The sequence below is a fragment of the Zootoca vivipara genome, chromosome Z (assembly GCF_963506605.1).
Source record: "Zootoca vivipara chromosome Z, rZooViv1.1, whole genome shotgun sequence".
In the NCBI taxonomy this organism is placed as follows: Eukaryota; Metazoa; Chordata; class Lepidosauria; order Squamata; family Lacertidae; genus Zootoca; species Zootoca vivipara.
This window is the reverse complement of record NC_083294.1, coordinates 24,332,436-24,349,837: the sequence shown is the minus strand read 5'-3', so window position 1 is coordinate 24,349,837 and position 17,402 is coordinate 24,332,436. Positions and strand designations below refer to the sequence as shown.

Sequence of the window (17,402 nt, the reverse complement as noted above, 5' to 3'; positions counted from 1 at the left end):
TTGGTCCCGCCTCCGGGGGAAAACATTACCCGCGTAAGGTGCACGAATCCTGATCAAAGAGCGCGCAAGCGAGGATTCCCCAGCAAAACGGCCGCGGCAGCGCGGCGTCGGGCGAGGAATGGAGGCGGCTAGGGGGCGGGCCCGCGACTGTCAATCAGCCAGGCACAAAGTAGGCAGCCGCATCAAACTCTCTCCCTCTCCTCCTCCCTCCTTTCTTTCCCCCAAAGTCAGAAAAAAAGATAAATGAATAAACGTGCATTCGCTGATCTTCCGTTTCTGTGTTATGTTCATCGTTCCGAAATTGTGCTGGACACCTGCTTTTGGTCCGAATTAATCAGAGCACTCAGATGAACCCAGACCAAGTGTAGGTACCCAACAATGCGCCCCCGCGCGCAGCGGAGATCATACCCTCACATTTGCTTATTTTATTTTTTTAAAGAAAACAATTAACTCCTATTCACGTTCACATGGACACAAGGCTCACTTAATTCCGTGTAGTTTAGGTTGCAATCCAAACACCACTGACCTGCGAGTAAGCCCCACTTAATTCAATAGAACTTACTTCTGAGTAGACATGATTAGGATTGCGCGGCAACTTACTACTCTCAGAGAAACACACTAATGGTTCCATTGAAATTAGCACGCCGTGCTTCGAGTGCAATTGCATAGGATCGCACAATTACACGCACGCATCTCAGATAGGGAACGAAACCGATTCAAACAGGTGTGACACAGAAGTCCAACTCTGAACTCTTATCAAACCCACTGAAGGTTCTGAGGTATCTCATACCTGTGATTCTCCTGAGAATTTTTTTCACTAAAGTTGTTCTGCACGTTTGCATGGGTTTGGAACCTGATTGTACCTTGGGGAGTTAAATGCAAACAAAAATTTATCTCCCTATTTTTTCCTTCTCAATTCAGAGCTGAGCTGGTATCCAGTTTCAAAGACTTACAGTACAGCGCAAACCTATGCAAGTTTACCGCGCAAATAGTAAGCCTCAGTTACGTAGTTCAATGGGACTAGGCTGGAATCCTAAACGGTCCATACAGAACCACTCACTTTCCGCTTTTCATAGGCAGCCAAGGGATGCCGAAAGCAGCAGACCGATCACAAGGATGCAAGAGAAAGCTTACTTGCTCCCCAGCTAGGATGCAGCCATGGAGCCCGCCCCTAAGCATGTTGACTGAGGCCCTAACCAAGTCTACCTGGGAGTAAGCCTCATTGAATCAGTAAGGTTGGGATTGAGCGTAAATCTCTCAAGAGAGGCTTACTCTCAGTTAAGTGTCCACAGGACACTTGTGGTGGTTAAGTCTGAGAACTTACTTCCCAAGAGGGTCTGATCTGACTCCCGCCCCCTACCCAATTTTCTTACCTATTTCCTCCTTTTCTTTCCAGAGCACCTTTCCACCTGCCGGCGCCTCGGGAGGGGGGGGGGTGCGCACAAAGATACCCTTTCAGGCTACTATATTTGGAGTTTAAACACACCTTGCCGCTTCTGCCAATCAAGTGTCAATCAAAAACACACACACAGAAACCCTGTGAGTTGTATCTGATGCTGCTTTTTATACAGAGTAGAACCACTGCAACACATCGACACGACTAACACATCTATATGTTCCAGTGGAACTCATCTGAGTAAAGTTTAGTTGGAACACGAACCCTGCGTGTGTATGAGAGAGAGAGAACGTTAATTCTCTGGAAAACCTGAACTTTTTATTTCATGGTGGCTTACCTGGAATGACTCTGAGCCTGAAAAAAAGAAAAAGAAATAAACCGTCACACAACACCTATTTCAAGAACAGCCCCTTAATCATAACCATCACGGCCATTCGCTAGGAGGCTTCCTCAACCAGCCAAGGAGTGCGGCGGATGAATCCCAGAGTGCCTTTTTTTGGGGACAAAGTAGTCCCGGGAGAGCGGCTTTTCTTTTCTTTTCCCCCCACTTTTTTTTTTGGAGCGCGGACAAGTCTGCAAGTCTGCACAGAAAGGCGAGCGGGTTTGCAGAGACCGAGGGGGAGGGGACAGGACAAGCGGGCGGGCGCACCGCTCGCCTCGGCTCGCCTTAGCCCAACCCAGCCCAACCTTCTCTCCCCCTCTGCCCCCACCACCTTCTTTCCTTTCCTTTCTTTTTTTCTTCTTTTTTTGCGAAGACCATGTCAGCTCCCAAGGACCAGCCCGGGAGCCTGCGAGACTGCTGAGGAGAGGAGGAGGAGGAGGAGAATGAAGCTGAGCCCGGGGGCCAGCTGCCTGCTGCCGCCAACGCCGCCGCCGCTGCTGGTGCTCTTGCTGCTACTGCTACTGGGTCTCTGGAGCCAGGACGCTGGAGCTGCGGTGGGTGCTCTGAGCTGCTCTCCTCCGCGGGAATAATGCGAGCGGGAGCCGCGGGAAGGGGGTGGTGGAGTGAGAGGAACAGCCTCAGGTTGGTTTGCCTGCGGCTGTTTGAGCTCCCGGAGGGGAAATCGTCTCGTATTTATAGCCCTTGGTAACTGAAATCCTCTGGCGTGGGCACTCCGCTGTAGGTCTTTTTTTTAATGTAAAAAGCCTCGGTTTCAAAATAGGGCGACCTTGATTGTTGTTGCTTTGGAAGTGGCCATGTGTTTCAGGGGCCGGATGACCGAGCGGGTGGGTGGGGGGGACCTTGGGAATGACCCTGTGCGCTACCTTCGTAATCCCCGGGTGTGGGGGAACTCTTATCTCTCGCCCCTGCCTCACTTCCCGGCCGCGGAAAAGGGGGAGGGCGAGCGGGGACCCACGTTGCCTTCAAGGCAACTTCTGAATTTCTTTCATTAATTAGCTGAGCCTTGCATTGCTTTTCCTGCAGATGGGCGAAACTTTGCAGCCGCTTAAAAACCTGTTGCGAGTGGAGCACGAAACTTATTATTATCATTACTATTATTATTATTGGACAGCTTTGTTTTTGGGGGGAGAATATCCAAGGAGCTGATTAGGGTAGGGGGGCTGCTGCTGTTTTCCTTCCGGCTCAAGTGCCTCTCCTTCAGGTGGCTGCAGCGTGGTTTTCTTATCTCGCCCCCTCCTCTTCCACCGCAGCTCTCGCCCTCTTCACGGGGAATGTCTTTATCAAACAAAGGCATGTATAGTTTTGTCTAGCTCCCTTGAGGTTGATTTGTGGCTGCCCTCACGAAGTGCTTTCCCCCTTTCCCGCCGCCCCGCTTTTAAAGTAATGTATGTAAAAGTGAATTGGTGAGTTGGAGGGACTCCATGCAGAGGAACCCCCCCCCCCCCAATGCTGCTGTGTGTCTAGCTCCATTTGTGAGGTTTTAGCGCAAAGAAGAAATTAGTTCAGCTTCACTCAGAACTCCTGAGTGCTTCCATCACTGTCTGGATGTGGAGAGGATCATCTCTCTTTCCCCCGGGGCCTCAGGGTGTGAGACACTCCTGAAGAGCAGCGGCTAAGGCTTCCCACTTGTCTTTCCAGAGGATGCTTCTGCTAACCAAGTTGAGGGAGTGTGGTGTGTCCTACTGGGTTTTGGAAATATGTTAGAACAAGTGTGTGTGTGTGTGTGTGTGTGTGTGTGTGTGTGTGTGATGCTTAGAGCAAAATATGATTTTAATACCTATTTAATGCTTCATCAGTTACTTCTTGCTTTTTATATAGTATTCTTTCATTTGCAGCCATGAGGGTTGGGGAGGGGGTAATTTTTTTTACTGAAGCACTGCTTAAGCATCCACAGAATCTTTGGTGAGGGAGGAGGATGGGGAGAAAACCAATGGGTAGCACCTGTGGCTCCACTCTTGGCTGCCCCACCAGGTCCCCAGCAGCCGGCACTGAGTTGCAACATGCGGTGCTCAGGTTTGCTGTTAATGCCCATTTTACAGATGGGGAATGCTGAAGCCGAAACATAGGGCCCAAGACTGCACACTTGGGTTTGTGGCAGAGGTAGGACTTGAGCCCAGGCTTTCCAGCACATGGTGGTTCGCTTCCTCAGTCTGGGGGGCTAAAATGTATACCTTATGTTACATCAAAAATATTGTGCAAATTGTTTCTTAGTACCATTGCAGGATAGGAAGAGCTTTTTCAACTGAGCTAGAGTGTTGATCCGTCTAGCTCAGCAGTGGCGCTTCCTGGTCTTGGACCGAAGTACTGTATGTCTTTCCAAGTGCTGCTTGGAATTTGAATCTGGGACCTGCATGCTGCCCCTGCCCTTGCAAGACTAGGGCTCTGCTCTCTGGCTCTGTTCCTCTGAAAGAGAAACCGTAAAAGCATCATCTTGCCTGAAGGCTCCTCTCCTAATAACAAAATTATTTCCACTGTTACTGAAAGTAGCAAACTCTTTGAAAAGCTGGAAGGGTTCTCTGTGTTGTACATTTTTGTGAAGGGGGAGAAAGACTGTGTAATTTTTATTTCTTTCTGAGATTTTCTTCAGAGCCAGAAAAGATGGATAATAGTGGCAAGATGGTCAAAATAACATCCTGAAATGTTATTTTCAATTGACTAATAATATCTTTCTTTTAAAGAAATATATAAATATATCTAAATATACTGTCCACCAAGATAATAAAAATGATGGTGGACTAGAATGCATTATTGCATTTTGTGTATATTTTGAAATCACCTTTGGCTCAGCAACAGTGCCCTGAATTAATTTGTAGCTGTATTAGAATACTGTAATAGTGTATGTAATAAGGTGGGCCAGATGTTTATCTTGCAACATTCCCTCTATCCATTTTTTTTACATGGAAAGAACAAACATTGCTGAAGTTGATCTCATATTCCTGTTGGCCAATATATACTGTAATGTGCTCTTAGCTAAATCAGATTAGTTGCTCCTTTGGAGATTTCTCAGGTTCTTCACACTATGCTTATAGTTACAAATGTGTTTGGTCTTGTGGTTATAAAACCAGGGATGATAGTTACTGTAAAATCATTCACATTCTTACATTATATGAAAAGGCCCAAACATATGTTTGTAACTACTGTATAAGCATACTGTGATTGGTTGAATAGTGATGATAGAAGTAGAACTTGCTGGCAAACTGGCAGCTATTTGATATACGATATGATATAACATAATGATGAATGTGCCACTGTTGCGATTTTTTAAGTCCATCAACCATGCTTTGATGTTTCATGATTAAATTAACTAATGGCCAAAAATATAGTTCAGATTCAGACTATTGAGTAATTTTGGACCTTTATACATGTACTGTAGGGAGAGGCCCAGTTAAGAACTCACTGATGTCTCTGCAAAATGGGTATAATTTTAAAATTTGGTTAAACTTAAAAGTGCATGAGGAAGCCTGGGTGGCTAGTTGGCACTCCAGCAGTCTCTTTAAATTAGGTTTGCTATACCTTGGAAATTACAAATACTGTATAGCCTTTTGCGCCAACCAAGTTCTTGCTTGCAAGTAAATGGGATACAGTCCCAGCTTTGCAGCACCATTGTAGAGGTGTTTACGCAGGAATGAGTTCTTATTGATTTCAATGGAATTCAGTTTATTTAGGGTTGCAGCCTTGATTAACATATCCCACCTAACTGCATCGGGTTCTGAAAAACTATCAGATTTTAAGTAAAACTACTGAAGCAGTGCTTCTGCACATCTGATGAGTATCAAAAACACATCAGTATGCTGAGATATTGTGCTGGGGGGAAATAAGCATTGCACTGTGGAAGTGAAATTAATAATTCAAGGAAGAGTCAGTAGTATAGCTGCCAGCAAACTTGCAACTTTTCTAGAAATTTCTTGCAATTACTGACTTGCCCTAATCTGAATCCATCCTTGTGACTCCTCTCCTGAACCTCTTGGAATGCTAACAGGGTTCTTTCGCAACATTCTTTTCTGCTGGGGACAGGTTTTCTTATTCCTTGCAGGTATCCAGATAAAGTTGCAAGTGACAATTCACCTAAATGCTAGGTGAAATGAAGTTGGCTGATCTATAAATTGATGTGTGTTTCTATGATAATTTAAAAAGTCCTGAGTTAACTGGATTCCGCAGCATTTTAAAATTTTGATTAATTTACAGTACTTTTTTTACCACCCATTAACAAGTTCTCTGGGTGGTGTGCCATAATTTTCAAAGCCATAGAGTATAGAAAATGCTAAATGGAGCATAACATCAGACACAAACTAAAAGAGCACCAGAATCAAGCTAGTAGTTACCAAGGTCTAAAAACACTTTAAAGGCCTGGGGAAATGAGGACGTCACCTGATGCCAAAAAGGCCACAGCATTGGTGCCAACCAAGCTTCTTGGGGAGGGCATTTCAAAACCAGGGTTGTCACCATTGCTAAATGCCTTTTTCTTAGTAACCACCAGCCTGAAATTATTTGGTAAGGGAACATGGAGAAGAGTCTCTGAAGATTGGTGCAAGCTTAGAACTGCAGAGGGGAGAAGAAGTCCTCCTAATGTTATTGGGACTCCAACTCCCACCGTCCTTGATCATTGGCTAAGTTGCCTGGGGCTGATGGGAGTTGTAGACCAAGAACATCTGGAGGGCCACATGTCCCCCACCCCTGTTTTAGAGATATAGCAGAAGGGTTGGAGGCAAGACCCCAACTTTTGTGAAAGGGGCATGGGCCAGGCAACTACAAATTTTTGTATTGGCCACTGAGGCTAATCAAAAGACTTCAGAGCCCTGTTTAAAATGCTCAGAATGTGTTTGCCATGCAATTCCAATCTAGGTGTTTTGGTGGTTCTCAGAGATCAGAACCCTGGGCCTTCATTTGGAGACCTGCTTCATAATAGTTACTGGAGATTTATGTGGCAGGCAAAACAGCTGGGTGACAACCAGTGTTGTGCAGTGGTTCACGTGACATACTAGAACGGGTCAGCAAGCTTTTCCCGTCCCTCAGACCTTGTCGGGGGCCGGACTATATTTTTTTTTGGGGGGGTGAACTAATTCCTATGCCCCACAAATAACCTAGAGATGCATTTTAAATAAAAGCACACATTCTACTTGTGTAAAAACGCCAGGCAGACCCCACAAATAACCCAGAGATGCATTTTAAATAAAAGCACACATTCTACTCATGTAAAAACATGCTGATTCCTGGACCGTCTGCAGGCCGGATTGAGAAGGCGATTGGGCCGCATCCATCCCCTGGGCCTTAGGTTGCCTACCCCTGTACTAGAACCTGGGAGACCAGGGTTCAAATCCCCACTCAGCCATGAAACTCACTAGTTGTAACAGTCACTGCCTCAGCCTAACCTACCTAACCAAGATGATCCAGGGTCTGGAAACTTCAAATATCTCAAGGGCTGTTCTCATGGAAGATGGCACACTAGCTTGTTTTCTGTTCCAAAGGGTGGGACCTGAACCAATGGATTCAAAGAAGATTCCCACTAAACATCAGGAAGAACTTCTAATGGTAAGAGCTGTTAGACAGTGGACAGATACTCTCAGAAGGTGGTGGACTCTCCTACCTTGGAGGTTTTTAAGCATAGTTTGGGTGACCATCTATCATGGATGCTTTAGTTGAGATTCCTGCATTGTAAGGGTTTGGACTAGTTGACCCTCAGGGGTCCTTCCAGCTCTACAATTCCATGATTCTGCCTTACTGGGTTATGAGGATAAATAGGAGCAGGGAGTACACCTCCCATAATCTTCTAATATGATAATGCATTGCTGCAAATATGTGCACTGACACATACCAGTTAATATAAAAAGAAATCTCCGTTTTGGATACAAAAAGATTAGGGGGGAATCAATATAAATTTATGAGTTTATAGTAACCGTCAAGTAAAAGCTAAATAAAATATTGCTTCTTGTGCTGACTCCTATAACAGGAAATAGTTAGAACAGAGGAGGCCTCATCTTGTGCTTCAGATAACAAAACATCTGTAGTTGACACTGCAAGACACTTAAATATTTAGGCATGAGTAGCTTTGGGTGCTGGAATGAGTGCTAGGGTGGAAAAGGTTCAACAGAAAGGGTGCTAGGGCAATGTAGTTGTCAAGGGGGTGGCATGTAACTTAGGTCACACCATGCATTTAAAAGCATATGGCCTATCCCAAAGAATCATGGCCACTATACTTTACCTCTCACAGAGTTACAATTCCCAGCACCCTTAAGAAACTACAGTTCCCAGGATTCATTGAGGTAAGTCATGTCATAGCTGCCAAGTTATCCCTTTTTTACAGGGATTTTCCCTTACGCTGAATAGGCTTCCTCGCGAGAAAAGGGAAAACTTGGCAGCTATGGTCATGTGCTTTAAATAGATGGCATTCGTGTGATTGCCACAGGTGAGGTTAATATCCAACCTGAGGGAAGCTTTTTTTCTTTTACACAGCCATCACTAAATCTTTTGTAACTTCAGGCTTGTTCTGAGATGCAGCCTCTGCCTAAACAAACAAGAAATTCCAACTCAGTTCCAGCCACAGGCTTTGGCAGACAGTCTTGGGTCACTGATGGGTCACTCTAGTTCCCCACCACCACCAAAGAACCCTTGAAAGCTCCAGCCATTAAAAGAAAAAGGACATTCTCAGTGTTCACTTGACTAGTTTGGACATCTTTGTACAGTACCTCAGTAGTGTGGAAGCAGCTTTCTTATTCATTTGTTTAAAATAATACCTCCATCAGTTGCTGGGAACAGCAGGTGTCCAATTTGCAGGCTTCCCCCAGGCACCTGACTGGCCACTGTGAGAACAGGATGCTGCAGGAGATAGGCCAGGCGATCCTCTTATGATCTTGATTTTATTTATTTATTTATTTTAAAAAACAAACAAATGGCAACTTGCATTAAAAATAGACCCTCCCTTCATTTCACTTTGTTCATAGTAGCTTGGTTAGTCTTGTGTAAGATTGACCCACAACCAAGGGACAGATTTAAAAATAACAAAAAACTATATATATATTTCCCAGGGATTAATATTTGATTAATTTTAAACACCAGTAGGACAGCCAACATCCAGGATTTCCTGGCACACATGGGATTTGTCTGCCGAAAATTTTCAGAATTTCCGAAAACTGGTAAAAAATGTCCAGGAAATCCTGGGTATATGGCAACCCATATTGTAAGTGTTGATTTTTATTTATTTATTGGTCAAATATCCTTAAAAATAGCTCAAGAACTTAACTCCCATTTTTTGTGTGAGGTTTTGTAAAAGAAAAAAAAAACTCAACAACTTGCCCCTCCCCCAAAAGGCTCAACAACTTTTTGTCCAGATTTTCACTTTTTGAAATATGACAACCCCAAACACCAGAGCATAATAAATTGTTGAAAGGCAACATGTTGTAACTCTGTATGTTGTTCCCTGTTTAAAAACTGGGTATACTTTCTAAGGAATATGGGGGTTGCTTACGTCTAAAATCCTGAATTTAAAAAGGGGGTTTATTTCTCTCACTTTCCAGCCCAGCCAGCAGTTGAAGAACAGAATTAATTTACAGAGAGAGGTCTTCTGGAACCTTCTAGACCAGCTGCTCTTTTCAACTCTTTCCTTTTCCGTCTACAACTCTTCCTCTTATTTACTTGAGCCATCTCTCTTAAACTTGGACTGTGAACCCACCATATATTTAAGACACATGTCTTCTCCCAAAGAATTCTGGGAACTGTAGTTTACCCTTCACAAAGTTACAATTAGTAGCACTCTTAACAAACAACAGTTTCCAACATTGTTTGGGGGAAGTCATGTGCTTTAAATGTGTGCATATGCACAGCCTTGCTCTCTCTGGTTGCAATTGCACCATATATTTTTAAAGCACTTTGATATAATTTCCCTCAATGAATATTGGGAGCTGCAGTTTGTTAAGGGCTCCAATTCCCTCTCGCAGTGCTACAGTTCCTAGGGTTCCATGTGAAGAGGGATTGATTATTAAACTACTCAGAACTGTAACTCTGTGAGGGGAATAGGTGAGTCACCTAATAACAAATCTCAGCATGCTTAACAAACCACAGCTCCCAGAAATCTTTTGGAGGAGCCATGACCTTTTAAAGTGGTGTGGTGATGCTTTGAATGTATAGTGCGGACGTGGCCTAAGTCTCTCCTGCTGGTAACAGTTTCTGGCCAATAGCATGCAGCCACCTCTCCTGTTTTTCTCTTTCTCAAGGACCAACAGATGTTCTGCTTTGGAGTGACCCTCAAAACACCACTCAGATTAGTCCCTTCTAATGCACTTGATTCACTTTCAATACAGATAACCTTTAAAAGCTTTCCCCTGCTTGGCAACCAAGGCTTTTGCTATGAGGCAAGCACCCACTCATTCTGACCTTTGAAAAGGCCTGGGACTTAATTGGATAGCTTTTTATCTTTTGTTCTGTTTCATGATGACGCATTTTAATGTGCGGCCTTCATCAACCTGATGCTCTCCAGATGTTTTGGATCACAGCAACTTCCGCTGGCCCCAACCAGCAAAGCCACATTGGCTGAGTTTTCTTGGGGCTTGTAGTCCAGGGTGGCCTACTGGGCCAGATCCTCCACTCACTCACTCCCACTATGGGCTGATAGGTGGGAGGGACCTGGTGGGACAGTCACCTGGTGCTATCACAGAGTCAGGTGACTGGCACCTGGCAAAATGCAGCAATTTGTGCAGTGCTTCCAAAAATGCCCAACTACGAGCTAGTATTTGTTCGGCAGTCATTGGGCAAGGAGCTTTGCAAGCCTTATGCTTGGCACTTCTCACTACTAAATCCTGAGCTCCTTTGGGAGGAATAGTGGGATATAAATTTAATAAAGAAATAAGAGCTTTGCAGTCACTGTATGCAACACTTCCCAAACACTAAGCACAGGGCTTTCAAAGTGCTTTGGTGGTGCTTCCTAAGCACCCAACCATCAGCTTGATGTTGGGCACTTGGGAAGCACTGCACAAGGGCTTTGCTGGCACTATCAGCCAAGCCTTGCCTGTACCTGCCTCACATCTGATGTCCTATATGATGTTGGGTGTGGAATGGCCAAACAGCCTGGTGGGCCAAATAAGGAAGCCTCACAGGTCAAGTTTGGCCCATGGGCTGAAGATTCCCAACCCCTGTCTAGTCCAAAACATCTGGAGGGCACCAGGTTAGCAAAGGCTGCTATAAATTTCATTTTACATTAAATAATATATGGTATCTCCAGTCACCCATCTGGGATGGAGAAGCACAAGTTGGATAAGGAATAGCTTCTGAGGCTCTTCATATGATTCTGATCTCATAAAGTAGAACGGGAAGAACCCAGTAATGAGGTGGCTCCTATGCTGGCAGAATATGGATATAAGGGGGCCTTTTTCCAGGACTGTGGAAGTGGGAAGGAATGCATGGAGAGGACCAAGGCAGGAAATAATGCATTGGCCATGTGAAATTCTCCTTGCAGTGCAACAGCTGTTGGAGAAGGGTAACACTGGGATGCTCATAAGAAATCGGAGGGTGTTATATGAACATAAAGGGAGAAGCTTATGCTGTTTCTTGCTATGTGCACATTTACCTTGGGCAGCTTGCACATCCCTTCTGCCCCTTTAATAGCAGTGATAAGGAGTTTGGGGTCTCCCTTTTAAAAGGGTTTTGAAGTGATGGGGAGCTGAACTTCGTTAATAAGTGAAGGTTTCTAGTCTCTGACTGGGCAACCTTTTTCCTTGTGGGGACAGTTGTCTAGGGGTTGCACACATGTGGTGGATGGCACCATAGACAAAAAGGAGGCTTTTGCGAATGTGCGCACCTGTATCTCCATCCTCTTTCCAGGTGTGCAAGAGACATTATCCCAGTTCAAGAACATGTTCCAGCCAGGCAAAAGTGGCCAAGAATAATGTGAACCCTAAGGGTGTGTGTAATGTGGGGAGAGAGTAGCATTTGCCCCATCTCTGGGCCTGAGGGTTCTCCATTTCTGTTCCTAACAGCTGTGAGAGGGGAGGGGGGCACGCAGAGCCCATGTTTCCAAAGGCTGTGCACGTAGCAGACAACTATGATACCCTGTTACATCAGATGCAGCCCATAATCTCCCTAAGTTTGAAATTTAGCTTAAGTATTTTTTTGAACTGGAGAGGAATGTGCTGACTATGCCTATGGACCTGAAACTAGTGTCATATTAGAACATGGGAAGATGCCTTACACTGACTCAGTCCATTGCTTCATCTAGCTCAGTGTTGTCTACACTGACTGGCAGTGGCTCTCCAGGGTTTCAGACAGGTTCCCCCCCCCCCCAGCCCTACCTAGTGATGCTGGGGATTGAACCCAAAACCTTCGGGAGCAGCAAGGATGCTCTGCTACAAGCTACGGCCCTTCCCAAAGAGGAGGGGTGTGCATGGGTCCATTTTAGAGTTTGATTATTCCAGCATTGGAGGCCTGTGTCTCTGACCTCTTCTCCACCCCCAACCCAATATTCTCTGCTTGCACTGTGTCCCCGTTTCTCAGCTCTCCAAGTTTAATCAGTTAATTTACAGACTGCTACAAGCTATCTCTCAACATAACCACATAAAAACAATATGAATAAAACTATTACAGGTTAAAAATAAATAAATCGGGTCAAACAGAGTGAGATATTTAAATGCCAACTGGAATTGAAACACCATGAATTCCTCTAAAGGTTGGAGGGGACAAGTATGTTCAAGCATGAGGTGTAAATATAAGTCTGAAAGCAACCTGCTAGTGAATAATGTAAAGGCACCCAGATTCCTGAGTCTTCAGAGCAAAATGTATGGCTTTTCTCTAGTGATCTAGGTCTGCTCAGTTTGGAGGTGCTACCAACGAGTTGCCCAGATAGGGAGATGTGAGACAGTAGTGGCAAAAATGGGAAATTTGGAAAGGAATGCATATTGCATCCTCCTCCAAGAGAAAAATCTGGAAGCTCCCTCCATTGAAACTGCATTCACAAGGTAAAAACTGAGGCAGAGCTGTCAGGAGGCAAAGGCACCATTTTCCTGAAGCAGAAATGGAGAACCTGTGGCCTTCCAGTGTGCTGCTGAACTCCCATCAACTCCAGCCAGCAGGACCAATGGTCAAGGGTGGTGAAAGTCATAGTCCCTCCAGATATTGCTAGACTATGTCCCCCATCGCTGATTGACATTTTGATTGGGTCAGTACCTGGTGTCAAAGCAAGAAGTTTAATATCTTAACTGAATTCTCTAAAAGGAAAGGGGAAGAAAAGGCAAGCAAGGCAAATTAGGCAACTCTTTAAAAAGCTGCTCCTATTTCTAAACTTAGATGCACATCTCAGTGTACTTGAAATCTCTGAGAAGTTTACATTTGTGGCCAAGACCAACACTTGGAAAAGCTTGCTGGTCTTAAAAACAGTTCTACTGGTCTGCCAAATGGGCGGCTTGTTCTAGGCCAAGAAGGTCGTGAGAGATGAGAAGAAAGAATATAAAGTTTTCAACTATAGACTTTACCCTCCCACTTTAATTGGGAAGGAGGGAGCTGTAGGAGTTTTGTCTCTTGGGGGTGACTTTCCAGTTTATTCCCTTGGCATACTGCAGGCTTGTGCTTTGCTTGGTTTTTTAAGGCCCCCTTTTCTCAAGATAGAAACTGATGTAAAATTGTGCCAGCTTTGAGTAGAAGAAATATTTGCATTTCTCCCAAGTTTGTTAAAAACAATTTAAAACAATTTCTTTGTGGTCTAGAGGACATTATCTTGGCACACGTCTAGCCACAGATAGTGATATAGCTATTTTCTACTCCCCAAGGCTCATGGGGAGTACACGTGTATGGAGTTACAAAACACATCAAGGCAGATGGAACAATTTAAAGCTTCAGGTGTGCGCATACAAGCTATCAGACTTCTCATTGGTGGTTTCTCCAGATACTGCAGATGTCCAGCATTTGTTCAGTTCTGCCTTTACCTTTACCTTTTTGTTTACATTATGTTTGGCACAATTAAAATTCACTTCCCTGATTTTGTTGGACTACAATTCCCATCATTCCTGACCGTGTGTCTGGACTTGATAGGGTTTGGAGTCCCGCAATATCTAGAGGGTACCACATTGGCTGGGGGACCCAGGTGGCGCTGTGGTTAAACCACTGAGCCTAGGGCTTGCTGACCAGAAGGTCGGCGGTTCGAATCCCTGTGACGGGGTGAGCTCCCGTTGCTTGGTCCCAGCTCCTGCCAACCTAGCAGTTCGAAAGCATGTCAAAATGCAAGTAGATAAATAGGAACCGCTACAGCGGGAAGGTAAACGGCGTTTCCATGTGCTGCTCTGGTTTGCCAGAAGCGGCTTTGTCATGCTGGCCACATGACCTGGAAGAAGCTATACGCTGGCTCCCTCGGCCAATAATGTGAGATGAGCGCGCAACCCCAGAGTCGGTCACGACTGGACCTAATGGTCAGGGGTCCCTTTACCTTTACCTTTACCACATTGGCTATCCCTGCCCTGCTGGATGCTGCTGCAGAGGCTACAATAAACCTAGCCAGAGATGCTTTGCTGCTTCTCCTTTCTTTATTTTGGTCTGTTGGGACGTAGGTAGCAGGGAGGTCCTGTATCAGGATGGGATAAGCTTCAATGTTGGGAATTCATTTTCATCATCATCACAAGTCATTGTCCACACTTCACCTCAAGAGCCTAGGGTGAGTTATATGACAATTAAAACACAATATTAAAAACAGTTTAAAAGAACTTATGATTTTGGAAAAAAGGTGGATCCTAAATATATGCATCACAAGTGTCAAAAGCTTAGGCTTCTACTAGGCCCACATCCCTGCAGGGGGTCTTATTTATCTATCTACTAGCTGGCCTGGCCACACATTGCTGTGGCTCAGTCTGTTAAATGGATCCTAAGAGTCCCCCTTCAGACTCCCCTCACCTTCAGAGTCCCCCTTCATTTTGTTGAAATATTTTATGTGTGTTCTGTTTACACAGGGTCATCCCTGTGACTCCCCATCCCCTCCTCCCCCCACCCTGGGTCATCCCTGTGGTTGTACTCACCCTGTCCCGACCCATGAGGTATGCCTCCCCCTACTCTCGGCTTATCCCTGTGGTTGGGCATACCCTGACACAACCCATGACCTATCCCATCCCCTCCCCTCCCCCCCATCCCCACACCCAGGTGAGCCCCCACCTCCACTCGGCCCAGTCTGGAAAGCCAAGCTGAGATGTTGTGGAGAGGGAAGCTTTCCTAGGTGCCGTACCAGTGTAGCCGTCGCTAGAGGTTGCTGTTTTGCAACATCTCCTGTGCTCCCAGCATGCACTTGAGGGTGATATGTGAGTTCTGGAAAATGGGGTTTGGGTTTTTTTATGTAGCACAGATGTGACATCTGTCTACACAACCTGTACATGGTCACTCTCATATTCGTTTTGGACGTTGTGTCAAAATTTGAACGTAATCGGTAAAGCAGTCTCAGAGAAAAGTGGACACCCACCCATATGCCCAGTTTATATATATATATATCCTTCATCTGAGTATTACAGGGAGGTTTAGCAGTCCTCAAAGACAGCCCTCTCCAACCAGAGAAGGCTTTTGTTTCTAAGGTCTGCTTCTCTTGATCTTACCAGGAATCCTGGTGGTAGTTTATATCCCTACACAGCTCTGAGGTCAAAGGGCAAAGGTAGCCAACATGCTGCTCTCCAGCTGTTGTGGAACTACAACTCCCATCATCCTTGACTGTTGATCTTGTTGGTTGGGAAAGATGAGAGTTTTAATCCAGCAACATCTGGGGGTACCACATTGGCTACCATTGGCAGTATGCTCTGGCTGCCGGCTAGTCACCACAGGCCATTCAGCAGCATTCTATGCCAGTTATTCTTTCTGAACTTTCAAGGGCAGCCCTTGAAAGTTGGGTGCCAAGATGTACACATGCCTCACATTGGCACTTCCCAACATCAGAGATTGATTAGGTAAGGCTTGAATACTGGAAGCCAACAGTGCAGTTTTCAACAAATCCCAATAACCTTAAATGCAATATTTGTATGGAAGGGATAACCATCTTGTCAGTATTGTACAGTACAGGATAGACATTGATATCAATGTAGACCGGTGATATTGGCCACAAACTCTTGAACTGATGCATAGCAACTTGTTTTAAAAGGTGTAACCGTAAAACTAGTGATATAGTAGAAATGGGACACATTATTCCTCTGAGAGAGTACAGTTCCTCTAGTCCTGCTTGGGCTTCCCGTTGCCATGGGGTTGGCAACTATGAGAAGAGGATGCTGGACAGGCTCTTCTTCCATGAAGGAGCACAGTTCTGGGACTTTTTTTTTCAGAGCAGGAATGATTATGTCAGCTGGAGCTCCAGAGCAGCTGATGACACTCTCTGCTGTGGCAAGTGAATGAGGGAATAATGAGTCTTTCAAGTTTGTGACAGATTAACATAGAGGAAAACAGAGCCTTCTGGGCAGGAACTCTTAAAAAAAAAGCCGTGTGTAGGATACTCAGGTGTTCTACCATATACCATAATAGTAGTGACTATGGTAACAGTCATCATCAGGAGTTAATTCCGCCATTAGCATAGGTTTTCTGTAGGATGAACATTGGATTTCCTTTCCCTGTAGCCACAGAGTTAGAACTCCTATGACATCATTTCAAAGCCGCACCTATTATAACCCGGCATAGCAGCTTTTCTTGTTCCCAGCAAAGCAAGTTAAGCTGTCCTCAGGTGATGCAAAACTGAAGCTTCTGCCAAAGCAATAATAGTGTCATTCTTTCTCCCTCCCCGAGGAATGCTTTTTGCAAGCGAGATAATTAGCTAAAATTTTGGATGAAATGCCATGTTAGGCCAAGAGGTTTTCCTTAAAATCTTCCTAGTACTGAAAACTTAATTTTGAATAGCTTTTCTTGATGCATGGCCCCAAAGTGCCACAATCACTAAGGTTCTTCTGAAATTAAATTAAATTAAATTAAATTAAAAGACAGAGAAAGCATCCCTAGGATAGATTCTTACTGAGGATCTTCCTCTTTCAACAGTACCTTTAAGTGGAGCTCTTAATCTCAGCCTGTATCTGAATTGGAATTGGTTTTGGAGACTGTTTGCTGTATTGTTTTAGCACTTTATGTGTTTGCTACCCTGGGAAAAAAGGGCTAGAAATATCAAAAAAGTAATAAGCAGATAAGTAGCAAAGAACTGTTGCATATTGAACCATGAAATGTAGAAGGATGCTAACTCAACCATTTACCAGTAAGATCCAATCATGTGCTCTCTGCATGCAGAATAGAAACTTGGAAGCTGTTGCAGGAAGTCTTACCTATGAGGGAGAAATGGATTTGAATATCAAGTTTGGTAACTAAGTTCAAGCAGAACAGCTGAAGGATGATCTGTGTGCTATAGTGTCACTGGGAGCAGTGAAATGTGGGTTCAAATCTTTGAAACTCACTGTACTTTTGAGTCAGTGGCACCTTTTCTCTCACAGTCTAACCCACTTCACAATATGGCTATGATGAATGAATGTTTATTATTACAGCTTGGCATAGAATATAGCTGTGATGTTGAGTCCCAGCATGGTATAGTGGTTAGTATGTTGGACTATAGGGACCCAGGTGGCGCTGTGGGTTAAATCACAGAGTCTAGGGCTTGCTGATCAGAAGGTCGGCGGTTCGAATCCCTGCAAC

General features: G+C 44.7%; 2 protein-coding genes across 5 annotated transcripts in view; one reads left to right on the top strand and one right to left on the bottom strand.

The window, feature by feature from the left end:
• Positions 1-2,222, bottom strand: part of COL4A6 (collagen type IV alpha 6 chain) — a 182,160-nt gene extending 179,938 nt beyond the window's left edge. For 2 of the 3 annotated variants that reach the window (XM_060270309.1, XM_060270310.1), the window contains exons 1-2: positions 2,110-2,222; positions 1,734-1,750 (exon numbers count right to left, since the gene is read on the bottom strand). In XM_060270309.1, the coding sequence (XP_060126292.1) occupies positions 1,734-1,750; positions 2,110-2,156 (64 nt within the window). In that variant the 5' untranslated portion in view covers positions 2,157-2,222. Of the gene's footprint in view, positions 1-29; positions 1,711-1,733; positions 1,751-2,109 lie in introns of those variants that run through there. The other variant, XM_060270311.1, reaches the window with a different exon arrangement.
• COL4A5 (collagen type IV alpha 5 chain) overlaps positions 2,200-17,402 on the top strand; it is a 132,622-nt gene continuing 117,419 nt past the window's right edge. For both annotated transcript variants that reach the window (XR_009557011.1, XM_035101939.2), the window contains exon 1: positions 2,200-2,332. Coding sequence is in view for 1 of the 2 variants with exons in the window: in XM_035101939.2 (XP_034957830.1) it covers positions 2,222-2,332 (111 nt within the window). In the remaining variant the exon portion in view is untranslated. The remainder of the gene's footprint in view (positions 2,333-17,402) is intronic.